Source organism: Pinus tabuliformis, chromosome 1_1 (assembly GCF_031772625.1).
Source record: "Pinus tabuliformis cultivar Carrire ecotype Pingquan chromosome 1_1, CPIR1, whole genome shotgun sequence".
NCBI classification, from domain to species: Eukaryota; Viridiplantae; Streptophyta; class Pinopsida; order Pinales; family Pinaceae; genus Pinus; species Pinus tabuliformis.
In genome coordinates, this window is record NC_142297.1 from 988,874,805 (window position 1) to 988,890,646 (window position 15,842).

Here is a 15,842-nt window from a genome sequence, read left to right on the forward strand (position 1 = left end):
TCCCAACCAGTTGTTTGTAAAGTGTTGCATCTGCCGCGTTTGAGTCATCCTCACACTGCAATTTGATGTTCTGTTGCAATGGTACTGGTGCAGGCTTACACTGATCCATTCTAAACTTTTCTAACAGGCCTTTGACACACTTTGCTTGAGACAAAAATGTTTGACTTGAATCTCTCCAGATCTCGAGACCTAAACAGTATTTGAGTTCACTGAGATGCTTCATCTCAAACATCCGTGACATCTATTGCTTGATTTCATTAATTAAATATGTAGCATCACCTGTAATTATCAAATCATCTACATACAATGAAATCAACACTATACACCCTTGTTCATCTATCATGGTGTAAAGATTAGGGTCATTCTTACTTCTATTGTAGCCAGCTTCTAGAAAAAAAGAATCAATTTTCTCATAGCATGACCTGGGAGCTTGTTTTAGTCCATAGAGTGCTTTATTCAACCTACAAACCAAACATTCTTTTCCTTTCTAGACAAACCCTTCTGGTTGCTCTAGATAAACCTCTTCTTTCAGATCTCCATTCAAAAAGGAGACTTTACATCTAGTTGGTGCATCATCCAATGTTTCTTAGTAGCTAAAGCAGTTAACATTCTGATAGTGTTCAATTTAGCTACAAGGGCAAAGGTTTCTTCATAGTCTATACATTCTTTTTATGTACCCATTTGCAACCAAACTAGCTATTAGTTTTTCTATAGTTCCATCTGCATTAATTTTCAGTTTATATAACCATTTGCAGCCTATGAGTTGTTTTCCTCTAGGAAGTTCAACCAATTCCAAAGCGTTATTTCTGATTATTGAATCATATTCTTGTTCCATGGCTATTTTGCATTCACTACTTTCATTTGCTTCTTTATAACTAGACGGTTCAACCACATTCATCATACTAGTTATAAAAGAATTTTCCCTATATCTTGCAGGCATTTGAGCTTTCTTACCTAATCTCCTGAGTGGTGGGGTAGTGGTTTCAAACTATATTTCTTCTTTCTGCTGCTGTTGTTTTTGTTGCTATTGTTGCTGCTGCGGTTGTTGCTGTTGCTATTGTTGTTGTTGTTGTTGTTTTTGTTCATCCTCTGCCTTTCTTTGCTTTTGACCCTGATTGTTTTTTGCTTCTTCTTCCTCAAAGTACAAAATGTCCCATCCATTATAGTGCTCATCAGGTTCTTCATTATCCTGCTCATGGAATTTAACATCTCTACTGACAAAAATCTTTTGAGTAGAGGGATTAAATAATCTGTATGCTTTATATGATGAACAATACCCTATAAAACTACATCTGGTGCTTTTGAGTCTAACTTTCTTCTATCTTCCTTTGGCATGTGGGAAAATGCTTTACATCCAAATATTCTTAAGTGTTTTATTGGAGGCTTATATCCATATAAAGCTTCAAAAGGAGTTTTAGACTCAAGATTTCTTGTAGGACTCCTATTTTTTAAATAAACCACAATATTCACTGCTTCATCCCAAAAACCATTTGAAAGATTCTTATGTTTCAGCATACTTCTAGAACATTCAAACAAAGTTTTGTTTTTCATTTCTGTTACTCCATTCTGCTGTGGAGTATGGGGTATTGTGAACTGCTGCAAAATTCCATGATCTTTACAGTACCTAACCAACTCATCCTTCTTGTATTCTCCCCCTTGATCAGAGCAACGAATTTTTATCTGTTTCTGTGTTTGTCTTTCAATCATATTTTTAAAACTGCTTAAAGTACTCGAATGTATGACTCTTCTTACTTAACAAATACACCCAAGAAAACTGCGTACAGTCATCAATAAAAAGTAGGAAATACAATGAACCTCCTAATGATATTGTCTGCATGAGACCACAAAGGTTTGTGCGTACTAACTCAAGTATATTCCTTTGTTTCTTTTCTATTCTAACTGGGAACTCTTCTCTATGCATTTTTCCTAAAGTACAAACATCACAATCATTATGTACTTGTTTTAGCATAGGAAGATCTCTTACCATTTCTTTCCTTTGTAGTAACAACAAATCATTGTAATTGATGCCAAAGCTCTTCTGTAGTCAGGCTCGCTGCTAGCAATGCTCAAACCGGTGTAGGCCTCACATGCAACTTGTGCAGTCCTCCTTTCCGGATTCTTGTAGCAATTATCTTCATTCCATCTAGCAGATCCTTAATGTAGCAATTAGATTTTAAAAATTCAACTTTAAAATCTCGATCTGTAATCATAGATACAGAAATCAAGTTCTTTGTTATACCAGGCACATACATTACATTATAAATTTGTTTGATATTACCATCAGGTAGAATAACATAAACTTTCCCACATCCTTTGATTTGATGACTTTTGTCATCACCTAGGTAAATTTGTGCGACTTCATTGATTTCTTTAAAATCCTCCAGCCAATGCTTATTCCCTGTCATGTGTGTTGACACTTCGGAATCTACATACAAAATGTCTGCATCAACATTCTCATCATGATCTGCCATGAACAATCTTAAATTCTGCACCTGATCACCATTTGTGAGATGACTTGCGTGTCTTTTTGGCTTCTACTGTTCTTCATGATATTTCTTTTTCCTACGCTCTCTGGCAATATGACCCAATTTTCCGCAATAAAACATTTAGTTTCAGAGTAGTTTTTATTCGGATGTATACCTTGGGTCGGATTTGGCTGTTTATGTGAACTTGCTCCATTTTGTTGTTGTGGACCACCTTTCCCTTTGTAGAAGTTCTTCTTTTCCATCAATGCAAGATCGGCACTTTGGGGCTTTAGAGTCGATCTCCTCTCTTCTTCTTGCATCAATATACCTATCAGCTCTTCAAAATGAGGGATCTTTTCTCTGACATTCATCCCAATGATGAAAATATGATAATTGTCAATGACACCATTCATTATAATGGTCATAAGATCTATATCGTCCATTGTATGACCAATATCTGATAAATTGGTTTTCAGATCCTTGATCCTTGCTACGAATGAAGCAATTGTTTCATTCCCCTCCATCTTCATGGATAGGATCTTACTCTTGAGAAAGAAAAGACGATTTGAATTCTTAATCTCGTATAACTCCTTAAAAATTCCCCAGATCTCGTTAGCTGACTTACCTTCTCTGATGTACGGTATAATGTAGTCTTTCACTGACAGCTTTAACATTGTCCTTGCTTTGTTTTCTTGCCTCTCCCAACCTGGGACCGTTGTTGATCGAGTCATGGGCTTCGGCTCATCCCCATTCACAATCGTCCAAGAACTTTGTGCTTCTAGCAGAGCCTGTATCTTAAACTTCCAATTTGCATAATTGCAACCATCGAGCTTGTTATGCTCGTTCATGCATGCTTCAAAAATATTGTTATTCAGCTTGGCGATTTAGAAAAAAATATTCGATAGTTAAAGATGTTAAATTTACCCCAAATCTGTGATAGAGACAGATCAATTTTCTTCAATGTTATTTGATCTCGCCGCACACACGCAGATCACCATGGCTTCCTTCTCAGCCTCCAGACAACCTCCCATTGTTAGCTACATCCTTCTTATTAGCTTCTCCATGCAACTTCTCTGACAGCGGCAACCTTGTTCTTGGCTTCCTCACGTAACCACAACCTTGTTCTTGTCTAACACGATCGTCATAGAAGTCCCTGTGTTTTTTACGATGTCGTCACAAGTCTACACACCTTTTCTGCGACAAAAAATTTATGCAAAGTGCTACAGTGCCCTCATCGCAAATGTACATGTCTTTCTAGCTACAATTTCAGAATTGTGACAGTTATCTGCCTCAGAACTATGATGATCTTAGTTCGAAGAACCACCCACCAGCCATCGTACAGGTTCCTCAACCCTGATGCTCTGATACCATGATAAAAATGGCATTGTTTATATTAAAAAAAAAAAACCCATTGGTCAACTCTACGAAAGAGAGTCCAAACTATGACAGTCTGCTCTATAGAACGCTCTACATTGTTCATCCACATTACACATTAAATAGAATACATGGTTTAGGGAAGTTAGAACAACATCCTAAGAAATATAAACTAAATCCTATCTTGAGGTTACGTGAACCAATTCTACATATTCTAGGATATTCTCCATTATCTTCAACAATATATATAAATTATAATGCATTATTGCACTGCATTTCCAAACTCTAAACGATTTTGATGTGTTCTTCCATAACTGTCTTGAATATTATTTCATGTTTTTTAAATTTCTAATTTTATATATATATATATATATATATATATATATATATATATATATATATATATATATATCGTGTTAATAGAGGTCCCTGCTTAACAATAAAAAAGAAAATAACATATTTTTGTAATGATTTTTTTGTAATGATTTTTATATACGAACAAACACCATAATATCTATAGGTCTGGAATATCGTTAATCTTAAACGTATAATTTTTTATAACTTCGTTTTCAAAACATGTTAAAAAATGTGGACCTCGCTTATCTCTTTAGTTTTAAAATAAACTTATAACATAAATACTTTATATTCCATTTTTTTCCTTTACTAAATAAATTACTGGTGGGTATGGTCTAATGCTAAAGTGGTGAGGTTTGGTCGAGTAAGTTATGTGGTCCAAGCCCGACAACACTAAGTCTGACAACACTATGTATACTAGAGAGTTACACCAAACACTATTTTTTCCCTTTAAAAAAGAAAGACAACTACTCCAAGTATGATTAAATAGCTGAATTTATTATTTAAGAATATTAGAAAATCTAACGATCAAGAAATTAATTGATTCTTGATATGGTCGAAATGTTATGTGACCTTTAATTGTGAGATATTACGTTTAGTTTATTCTTGTTGTATCATGTGTATGTGTTACTATGGATGTATCCTGTCTCGAAAGGGATCGAATTCTTAATATAGCTAAAAGGTTATTGGATCTTGAATGGTGAGATATTTAGTTGTGTCGAAATGCATCAAAAGGGATTGAATTTTTGGAGGTGCAAAATTTTCCTCAAATTATTTGATATGTGGAAAGGGCTTGAATCCCTCGAGGTGCAAACTTTTCCTCAAATTTTACGCTCCTAAAATAAGCTTTTCACTTCGAGGGAATATGATCCCTCTCAACGCATGATAGATTTGGAGTTAGATGGATCGGGGTTGGTTTAGTTTATCTCCTTCAGTTCAAGTAATCAAATAGGATTAGAAATCACCATCTACACTGAAATCAATGCATCTAGTGCAAGAAATATTCTTCCCTCTCTTAGCCCAACATCTATATCTATATTTCACTCCATATATCTTTCTTTGTCTCTGTATCTCAATTGCCCCCAACACACATGCTCTCTTTCTCCATATTTATATATCTCTCCCTCTATCTATGTCTATCTTCTTCGCTCTCTTCACCATCCATCTATATCTCTATCTCCCTTTGTTTATCTTGTCTTTCTATATCAGCACAAAAACATACACACTCTTTCTCCATAACTCTTTATCTCTCCCTCTCTCTCTTCCCCTTCTCTCCCTCGCCCCCCTTCTATATCTCTTCCCTCCCACTCTCCTCTCTCCCTCTCTCTCCATCTTCATTATCAGTGCATTTCACTCTCTCCCCCTTTCTCTCTATATGTCTTCCTTCTTACCTTCCCCTCTCTCTCCCTTCCTCTCTCCTTCTCTCTCTCACGTCCTCGATCTATTCCTTCCTCTCTCTCCCTTTCTCTCGCACCTCCCTCTATCTCTCCCACTCAACTCTCTGTCTCTCTTTGCCCTCCAACTTTGTCACTATCTCCCTCCCACTCGCCTTCCCTCTTGCCCCCTTATCTCCATATCTCATTTTCTCTCTATCTCACCCTCAAGCATAAACATTCTCTCTCCATCTCTTCCTTGTCATTCCCTCTCTCTCACTCCACTTTTCTTTCTCTATGTCTTTCCTCTTCCCTATGTTTCTCTCCTTCAAACTACATCTCTTTATCCCTCCCTCTCTTCTCCTTTCTCTCAATCCCTTTATCACTATATGTCTATGCGCTTCCCTCCCATATATATATATATATATATACAAGCACGATTTGATAATAATATTAATATGAATATGAATATTTCAATATTAATATTAGATTTTTACATCGCATGATAACAAAATTTATAATAAAACTACATCAAATAAATATTTGCAAATATTACAACTTTAACATGGAAATATTTGTGTGTATAGGGATTTTAATATATTCACTCGATATGGTTTTCTTTTAAGATTCACTTTACAAATCATTAATTAAAAGAAATATTGACAGATTTTACAACAAGATTTTGGATTCTTTAATGTTGAATTAACTTTTTCTTACTTTGATTTAAGGAAGGGTAGTGGCTTTAGCAAAGATTAAAATTTAACCTATTTGGAATTTTAATGTGGTAAAAAAAATTTTTGAATGTAAATTTTGATCCATTCAAATAAGTGTACTGTAATTCTTTTTATCCAAAGGCATAAGATTGTATTGTAGTTTTTTTTTATATGGTTATTTTCATTTTTGTTTATGACCAATATTAATTTTTTAATTATTTTCAGTATTATTATTTATTATACACATAAATATTTATTTATTATTATTTATGGCACGTGGTCCAGCTGTAGAATGCCTCTAGGTCCAATGAAATATGAAAATTTAACTTTGAATCGTCATATTTACACATACTGATGTAAAATGAGTGGGCCAATGAGATATGAAAGAAAGTATTAAAGAGGGAAAATGATTTTTTTCGTAAGACCCTTTTTACGAAACACTCTGATACGTGTTTGCCATGGCGTCCGCTCTCATACATTTTACCTGGTTGACAATTATTCTAAAATATAAACTACGCGGAGTTACGGCATAATTTATGATTGTACAAACTCAGATTGAGAGTTGCATTTATAAGTTGTTTTTGGGAAATTATTAAGAACTGGATACCTAGAGATATCTTAAACACGTATATAGTTGAATGAGTTAGCAAATGAATGTATAGGAATCTGACTTTGTAAATCACGGATGATGCTATCATGGAATATGGAATGGTGATCTAGTAGATAGCAGAGCATAAGGAGTTTCTATGGACTGGCTAAAGAGGAAGTCCATCGATAAATTTGGCAACTCTAATTGCCACGGATTGCAGCTTTTAGGGGTCTTCAATACCATAGTTTCTTCAAAACACATGATCGGCTCCAGGCAGTCAAAGAGACTAGATTCATCCTTCGTCTTACTTAGACAGGAAAATGCGCCCTCGCGATCCGGATATTGTAATGAAGAAACATTGCTTTCTGGCATTGGATTTGATTGGCATCTGCCATTAACGGCCAGCAAATGAAACTTTTCTTCATATTTATCACTTGAAGCAACAGGTTCATCTTTACAAACGTCAATAGCTTTTGCTCGTTGTTCGATGGACTTCTGAGTAACAGCTTTTCTGTATATCCGACATAACACCATATCGCCGGACTTCTTCTGCAACGACCAAAACATAAATTCACTAAATAAAACAATTAAAACATCTACTATTTTATTTAACCCATGAAACGTTGGATTTAATAAGTAAAATTATATTAATCAACATTTAAGGGCTATTTAATAAAATGTATTTGAGGGTGATTGGTGATTTATAGAATCTCCATATATAGAGATCTTGTGAATGTGGTCCAATACTTAGCTTGGAAGCAGTTCCAAATAAGATTTTTTTTGGGTGAAAAAAAAAAATACTATGAAAGTGAGACTCAGTTCTTGATGTTTCTTAAATGTCATGCAAAAGGTCAAAATAAATAGTGTGACAAATTTGTTTTTCTTAGCATTTGATATATTAGGTTAAATTAAATCAAAAGAATGACCAAACGTATAGAAACTAATCACCAATGGGGCGGACGAGCTCAGATTTGGTATCCTATACTCGTTCATGATCCAGTCCGTCTTCCGCCCGTGGGGGGCTTTTCCTTCATAAAACACCAGAAATTTCTTGAGACCTATACAGTGAAGCAGCTCGTTGCGAACTGCTTTGTCTGCACCGGTGGCTTTCCAGTAACCACACCCAGTCTGTCTATTAGGCCGAGAGCATTTCTTATGAGATCTCGGAACGAAGAAAAACCATTGCTGCTCCCCAACAGCGTGAGCCAAACCTGCAATACATCATTTAATAATGTCTGAAAATTCAATTTTAAATTCAAATATGCGAAGACGCAGAGATTTATGTGTACCTGGTAATTGCCAGGGCTCATATTGATACAAGTCTAATGTCGGTATAATTTTATCGAAGATCATTGGGTCGCCTGCTTGGATCCTTTTCATGAGATAGAAGCCCAGCAGCTCCGCGTCTGTCGGTGAGAATCTGAAGCCTGGAAGGTCCATTAATTCGCCTTGCGCAAACGCGTCGTTGCAATGTTTTAAGAAACCGCTTATACAATGCCCTCACAGAAAAGTGCGAATAGATAATCATATATGCACAGAATTTTAGTACGGAGGCGCGTCTAGAAAACCGGAAAAATGTTTTAAAGAGTTGACCAAGAAGGTGGATGGTCCAAACGCACAGTGAGGCGGTGAAAACGATTCAATGTTTTATCTCGCTATAACATGTTCCTAGGTTCTAGATCTTGCGGAGTCTTCACTTTTTTTTTTGCCTATGCTCGATATTTCGACCAAGGTGCATGACAGATTTACCTTATACCAAACGATATTTTCATTTACCTTTACCCACAGATTTACCGTAGATATATTATTCTATGGTCCCATCTATTAATTCTAGTGAGCCTAGTGTTTCTTATTTAATTTTAGATGCTGTTATTTTCCTTTTTTCAATTGACAGATACATATACGATGTATTTTCTTTAACAATAGAATAGTTAATGGATAATGATTAATGTAATGGTTAATAAATGTAAGTTAAATAATGTATTTTAGATATATTTTTATTAATTTTTAAATATTTTTTTATATAGTTAATGTTTTTAATTAAAAAAATTAATTTAATAATACCAATAGTAATAATATTTATTTATGGTCTTACTACTATTTATTTATGGTCTTATGGTATGAAGTTAAATTCATTGCATTATTTCAAAGAAGGATTATATAGATCAATGTTTTTTTGTATAAGGGAAATCATACTAGTAATATAAATTAAGAGTTTTGAAGTTGTTAAAACTTAGTTTAGCTAGAGCATCTTGTAAATAAAAACTTCTAAAAATAGGTTGGTTGTGTAAGCCCAACAAAAAATACTCCAACTAATGCAAGAAAAGAATGAATGAGTCATAATAACTATCAAGTAAAATGTCTAGGTATTTGCAATACTTCGTCACTGTCCTCATCGAAGGAGAAAGAGATGTTGGTTGACTCATGGTTAGAATGGTAAACTTGGGGTCTATATTGTAAATTGTTTCCTCAAGCTCTGCCAATTTGATAGAATTCTCCCGCTAAGTCCTCTTATACCTCCCTATGTACCCTATGAGATTGAAATTAATTTCAACCTTGTGCTAGCTTTGTGCCATGATCGATGAAGTGATGGGAGCGTAAGCAATACAACAAGTATAGCTGGAGTTGCAACCCCCTTTCATGTGAGTTAGCCTCATATCAAGGTGGGGGAGGGGGAACGGTAGGGGTGCCAGCTCCTATGCACCCTCATTGGGGGATAAGGTCCTTCATAGCTAGATCTTGATACTGAGTATGGATGGACTCTGAAATATCCTCAGCCGAATCCAAGTGAAGGTGATAACATGTTATCCTGAGATTACAATGCGCTAGCTTGTCAACAAGTTTTTCTCCTTCTCTGCACATATGAGAAAGGAGGGGAGTTGTGATTTTTGTTAGGAGTTTTGTGGTATTACCTATTAAAGCTTCCAACCTCCAACTGTTATAGGCTTTGGAAGGACTTGATCCACATTGGATTTTGTAAAAGATATTGATAATACTGTTAGGAATTCCATGAAAAATAAGCGTGTGTAATTTTTTGTGGATAACAATTGAGAGACCATGCTCTATTGCCTAGATTTGAGTAACATTATTAATGTTGAGCCCTATGACACTTGCATAAACATATAGATTTTGATCTTTAGTGTTGCGAAGGACTCCACCATAAAAAGCTTGGATGAGCTTTCCTTTCGAGGCCCTATAAAATTTAAGGTTGATAAAGTCCTAGAGAGAGAAGAAATTGGGGATGAAGGGAATCTTCCTTCAGGAATAGGAGAGACCCATTTTTGTTAGAATATCCTTTTCAAGTTCATTACATTCTCAACCTCTCGAGGACCAAGGAAGAGAAGAAACTATTTCCCTCATTTTATTTAGGATATCTTGTGAAATAAAGTTTATGGAGGCCCTTCCACTCCTAAATGTTTGTAGGTTATGATTCTTCCGAATATCCAATAACATGAATCTTGGGATGAGTTGTCATGATTTGTTGACAATGGGATTAGTAAAAGGGGAGTCTCACTATAATTATATAGTGGTGAAAATGCACCAAGTATAGTTGGAGTTGCAACACACTTTCATGTGAGCTGGCATCATATCAAGTGGGGGCAGGGAAGTAGAGATGCATGTTCCTATGCACCCTCATTGGGGTATAAGGTCCTTTGTGGCTAGATCTCGATAGTGACTATGAATGAACTCTGAAATATCCTCAGTCCAATCCAAGTCAAGGGGATAGGATGTTATGTTGAAATTGCAATTGGTTACATTGATGGCAAGTTTCTTTCCTTCTTCACACACATGAGAGAGGAGGGGAGTTGTGGTTTTTGGTAGGAGTTTTTGGTATTACCTATTTCAGCTTCCAACCTCCAACTCTTACTGACTTTGGAAGGACGTGATCCACAATGGGTTTTGCAAAAGATATTGATCATGATATACAATCTCCTTAAAAAATGAAGTTGTGTAATCGTTTGTGGATAACAGTTGAGAGCTCCTGCTCTAGTGCCCAAATTTGAGCAACATTATTAATTTTGAAGCCAATAACACATGCATAAAATTATAGATTCTAGCCATTATGGTTACGAAATAATCCACCATAAATAGCCTGGCCTAGATTTGCTTTCAAGGGCCCAACAAAGTTAGGGTTGGTAAAGTCCTCCAAAGGGAAGAAATTGTAGATAGAGGGAGTCTTCCTTAAGGAATAGGGGGCGAGACCCATTTTCATTTTAATATTTTTCTCAAGTTGATTACATTCTCAACCATTGGAGGACCAAGGAAGAGAAAACAAAATCCCTCATTTTAATTAGGATATCTTTTGAAATAATGTATGTGGAGGCCTTCTTACTATTAAATGTTTGTATATTATGATTCTTTTGAATCTTTCGTAGCGTGAATCATGGGATGAGTTGTCAGGTTTCGTTGAAAATGGGATTAGTAAAATGTGAGTCACACCATAGTTATAGAGTGTAGAGGGGATTATTTCATATTTTGTTAGTATGTTGAAACAACATGAGAGGGTGGTCCCATACAAAATTAGAGAAATTGTAGATGCTAAGAAGATGATCAATATTTTTTGAATTGGAGAAATAATGAAGATAGATTTTGGGGCTCTGAAAGCAACAACTTTGAAGCTTGTCCTATGTCAATTTTTTGTTTCATAATAGAAGCCACAAAAAAAGATTTATTTTGGGCTAGTTTTTTAGATTCCATATTTTATGCAATTGGGCCTGATCATCCTCATTTTTGTTTCTTGTGAGAATATTGGAATCTTCAAAGAGTTTAAATTTTCCTGAAGGATGATTAACCAAATGGATAATATCGTTACACTCTTGAAATGCATTTCTTCTATTTGCTAATTCCTACTTAATAATTGTGCTTTCATCTTATGAGGGATGATCAATCCATTCCTTGCATGACTTCCAATTGTACCATTGGAAAGTGCAAGGGAATGAGCGATAAGAATGTGCATCTAAGATCTAGCGTTTAAATATAATAGATTCCTTGGTTGGGTGAATTTTTTCATATTAAGATAATCCTAGCAATTAATGCCATGAGTCATCCAAAAACAAGAATTTGTTCTTATTTCTCCTTTCCCAAAATCTATGCTCTTTGACAAGATTTTTTTTTCTCTAAGAAGCATTTGGGATATGAGAACCACTTATTTTTTTTGTAATTATAATGACCTAAGATTCATCAGTATCGATGGTATAATTACATTTCCCAATTTTTCTCTATAATGCCTCTAGTTTTTTTATGAATCTCCGCTAGGTTTAGCAGTCAATCATTTTTTGAGTATATCTAGATTATGGAGACCAAGGCCTCCTTCCTTCTTTTAATGACATATTTTATCTTACGTGACTACAACCTAGTTTTAGTGTCTTTTGGTGCCTGTTAGCTCTGCTATAAGACGAAGTTTTCTTCTAAGGACAGAATAGGTTTGGCCGTATGTTATGCTTAGAAAGGAGCCCGTAGCAGTCTGCCTCCTCCTCCTCCTTCATTTTTCCTACACACCCATAAAACCCGTTATCCCTGTTTTGCTCCAAAATTTGGCCTAAACCCATTTTCGTTTAAATCCCGAGTGCCAAGTTTAAATGTCATATAACCATGCGCTCTTACAAAGTCACTGGCCCGCGGCTTTCCCTGTCACATCAGTCCCACCAAACATGTGCATATAACCTCTGCCATCCAATCGTTTGCCGCACGATCCGACGGCATTCGCTCCTCCCGCCGCCGAAACATGCATGCGCAATAGCCAGTGGGGAAAGTGGTTTGCCGCCATTCCCATCCGCACGCGTCGTAGTTATATTGGATCGCAAGCACATATATGGATACCGCCCACCTCTGAAAAGCGGTGTGATATATATCTCTTACCGCCCTTCGTACCTTCCTCGTGCGTTAACCCCCATGCACCTTTCCCACGCGATGACCATTGGATCTACCACATCCAAATCTAACGGCTCACGGCCGATCCTGCTCCAGTGACTAGATCAATCACCCACCATGCAATCCTCACCCCTGGCCATGCCGTGCACCTGAAGGAAAAAAGTGGCCATCTACCAGTACCTTGAGCAGTTAATCCGCAATAACTTCATTTAGTAAGTAAGGATGGTCGAAGAAGGAAAGGACCATCCTCGAGCAGTTAAAGAATTTATCAAGTTATGGATCTTGTTTCATGTTACACTCCTCCTGTTCAAGAAGGATGACCGAGCAGCAAAATGTCAAATTGGGAAGGTACGATGGGCGGTAAACGGTATATATCGCACCACTTTCAGAGGTGGGCGGTATTCGTATATGTGCTCACGATCCCATATAACTGCGATGCGTGGCAGATGGGACCGGTGGCAAACCACTTTCCCCACTGGCTATTGCGCATGCATGTTTCGGTGGCGGGATGAGCGAATGCTGTCGGATCATGCGGCAAGCGATTGGACGGTGGAGGTTAGATGCACATGTTTGGTGGGACTGATGTGACAGGGAAAGCCGTGGGCTAGGGACTTTGTAAGAGTGCACGATTATATGACAAAAATTATATGACATTTAAACTTGGCACCCAGGATCTAAACGAAAATGGGTTTATGCCAAATTTTGGAGCAAAACAGAGATAATGGGGGTTATGGGAGTGTAGTAAAAATGAAGGAGGAGGAGGAGACAGACTTCTACGGGCTCCTTTCTGAGCATAACACACGGCCAAACCTGTTCTGTCCTTAGAAAAAACTTCGTCTTATAGTAGAGCTAACACTGGCTCCTTCTGGGAATGAGATCCTCCCTGTGAGGTCTCAAGAGCCTGCAGATCAATGCCTTCCTGATGAAAACAAATTAGCCAAAATTCCTAGTGTTCCATTGGGCATGCAGTCTACTTTGCTTACACTAAACTGATAAAACAAAATATTTACAACTTTTAAGGCCAAAGACCTTAAATCACATAAATTTTCAGAAAATGCCCATTAACTGGGCCATCAAAAACTGCTTCTCCTCCCATAATTTTTAGTATGAAGGTGTTGTTCCCTTGAATCTGAGAAATGATGAAAGGCCCTGTCCAGAAAGCATCAAACTTCCCATGATTTCCTTTCTTCTCCTGGAGAATGCTATCTTTGCCAATTTTATTTCTAAGCTGGGATTGGGGGTCTTCTTCCAAGGATTCATTTTCTTGGTCAATTTGCATTTCAGAAAACTCATCAATGACTTGCAGAAACCTATTTATCTCATCATCATCATCAAAAACTTTCCAATGATGGACATTATCAGGCAAGGATGGTCTATATTTCATTTGGACTTCATAAACTAGTCTGGGAGGCATAGGATGGATAAACATGCTAGCAGACACAGCAATGGAATCAACAAACTGATTTTTGGCTCTAGGGATATATGAAATACAGAAATTATCAAAAGAATCTTTGAATCTCCATACCTCATCTATGTATGCTTTTAGCCTTGGGTGCTTTGCTTGAAATGTTCTGTTCACTTGATGAATGATCAAATCAGCATCTCCAAACACCTTTATGTTCCTGATTCCTCTGTATTTTGCTGCGTTAAGGCCCAATAAAAGAGCCTCATACTCTGCTATATTGATTGTGACTTGGAAAGCTAGCTTAAAAGACAGATGGGTGCTTTTTTGTTCTGGAGATATCAGTGCCACCCCTGCTCCTGCAGTCTCCCTAGAACATGCTCCATCAAAGAACATCTCCCAAACCTAACTTCCTTGTTCTTCTTCGGCCTGAACTGTTGGTTTCCTGAGTTGCATTGAGGCCTTCTTAGATTCTTCTATTTGGAGGATGCGTGCTCCAAAATCAGTGTCCACAGCATAAATGGGATGATTAGTAGGATTCTTCTCATCACTGATGATGTATGCCAATTGTGCTTCTCTGTACAATCTCCTGCTTTCCCCTCCAAAAATTGGGACAGTGGCATAAGATAAATCACTCTGTAACATCCCACCTAGTCTCTTAATCCATCCTCTAGACAGCAACATGTCAAACTTGGGAGGGACATCTTCTACCACAATATCCATCATCATACTCTTCATGGGCAGCTGATTTAGGGTAATGGCCAGGTCTTTGATTAATCCCAGACATTTCACCTTTCTTGAATCAAATGAGAATAAATCATGATATGGTCTGGTGATGTCAAGGCCTAACTCTTCCATGACAGCTTTAGGCATCAAATTGTGGTTGGCCCCTATATCTAGCAGGAAGTTGTGTAGGATTTTGTCATGAATGGTCAAGGAGACATAAAAAGATGGAGAATTGTTATCAGCAGGTTCAATCATGGGGCTAAGCATAACAACAGGCTTATCATCTTGCAAATTGACATAGTCAGTCGAGGTTTGTGTGGTTTCGAGCTCAAGGGCTTCAAGGATAGGCTTCCTAAATATTTCACTCTTTACTAGCTCTATCAGAGGCATAGATATTTTTAACTTCTGGACTTCTGACTCTAAGCTAAAAGAGGAAGGTAATTTGTCAGAACCTCTTACCTCTTGAACTGGTGCATTAAGGATGACTGAATTAGTTGCTGGTCTTCTCTGTCTGATATTCTGTGACTCTGTTTGGACAACAGCTCTTTGGGTAGGGTTTTCCTTGACATTTTTTGCATTTGACCTCAGATTGTTTCTTTGCCATTCACCAATCTGTAGAACAGCTTCTCTATCCCATTCTTGACTTATTTGGTCCTGCAACAGTGATTCTTCATACACAGCCAATGTCAAAAAGGCAGCACTACCTTTATCTTCCATGCACTGAATTTCATCCTCATCGTCAAACTATTTCTCCTCCATGACTATAGAAGGAGCTTTAACCGTTTGTTCTTCATTTGGTTCTTTACCCATTTGAATGATTTGTAATTGCTCATTTGCTCTTCTGAATGGATTCAGATTTCTAGGAGAAAATGTGTTCTGCTACCTTGTCTTTCCTGAATTGTGCTCAACTTCAGCTTAGATATTTCAACAGCCAATGACTCTATCATCTTAGTCATTTTGTCTATTTTGGGTTCT

At 36.9% G+C, this 15,842-nt stretch overlaps 1 protein-coding gene across 1 annotated transcript; it reads right to left on the reverse strand.

The window, feature by feature from the left end:
- Window positions 1–6,973: 6,973 nt before the first annotated feature.
- On the reverse strand, window positions 6,974–8,308 carry LOC149217859 (NAC domain-containing protein 22-like). The gene is made up of 3 exons (XM_089390385.1): window positions 8,158–8,308; window positions 7,817–8,079; window positions 6,974–7,414 (listed from the first exon to the last, which is right to left on the reverse strand). The coding sequence occupies exons 1-3, from the start codon at window positions 8,306–8,308 to the stop codon at window positions 6,974–6,976; spliced, it is 855 nt and encodes a 284-aa protein (XP_089246511.1).
- Between the last annotated feature and the right edge of the window lie 7,534 nt (window positions 8,309–15,842).

Excerpts from the sequence above, each read along its gene's own strand:
- LOC149217859 (XM_089390385.1), bottom strand. The coding sequence starts at position 8,308 with ATGGACCTTCCAGGCTTCAGATTCTCACCGACAGACGCGGAGCTGCTG. Across the intron at positions 8,080-8,157 it reads TGAGCCCTGGCAATTACCAG|GTTTGGCTCACGCTGTTGGG; the intron begins GTACACATAAAT and ends GATGTATTGCAG. Across the intron at positions 7,415-7,816 it reads TGAGCTCGTCCGCCCCATTG|AAGTCCGGCGATATGGTGTT; the intron begins GTGATTAGTTTC and ends TCGTTGCAGAAG.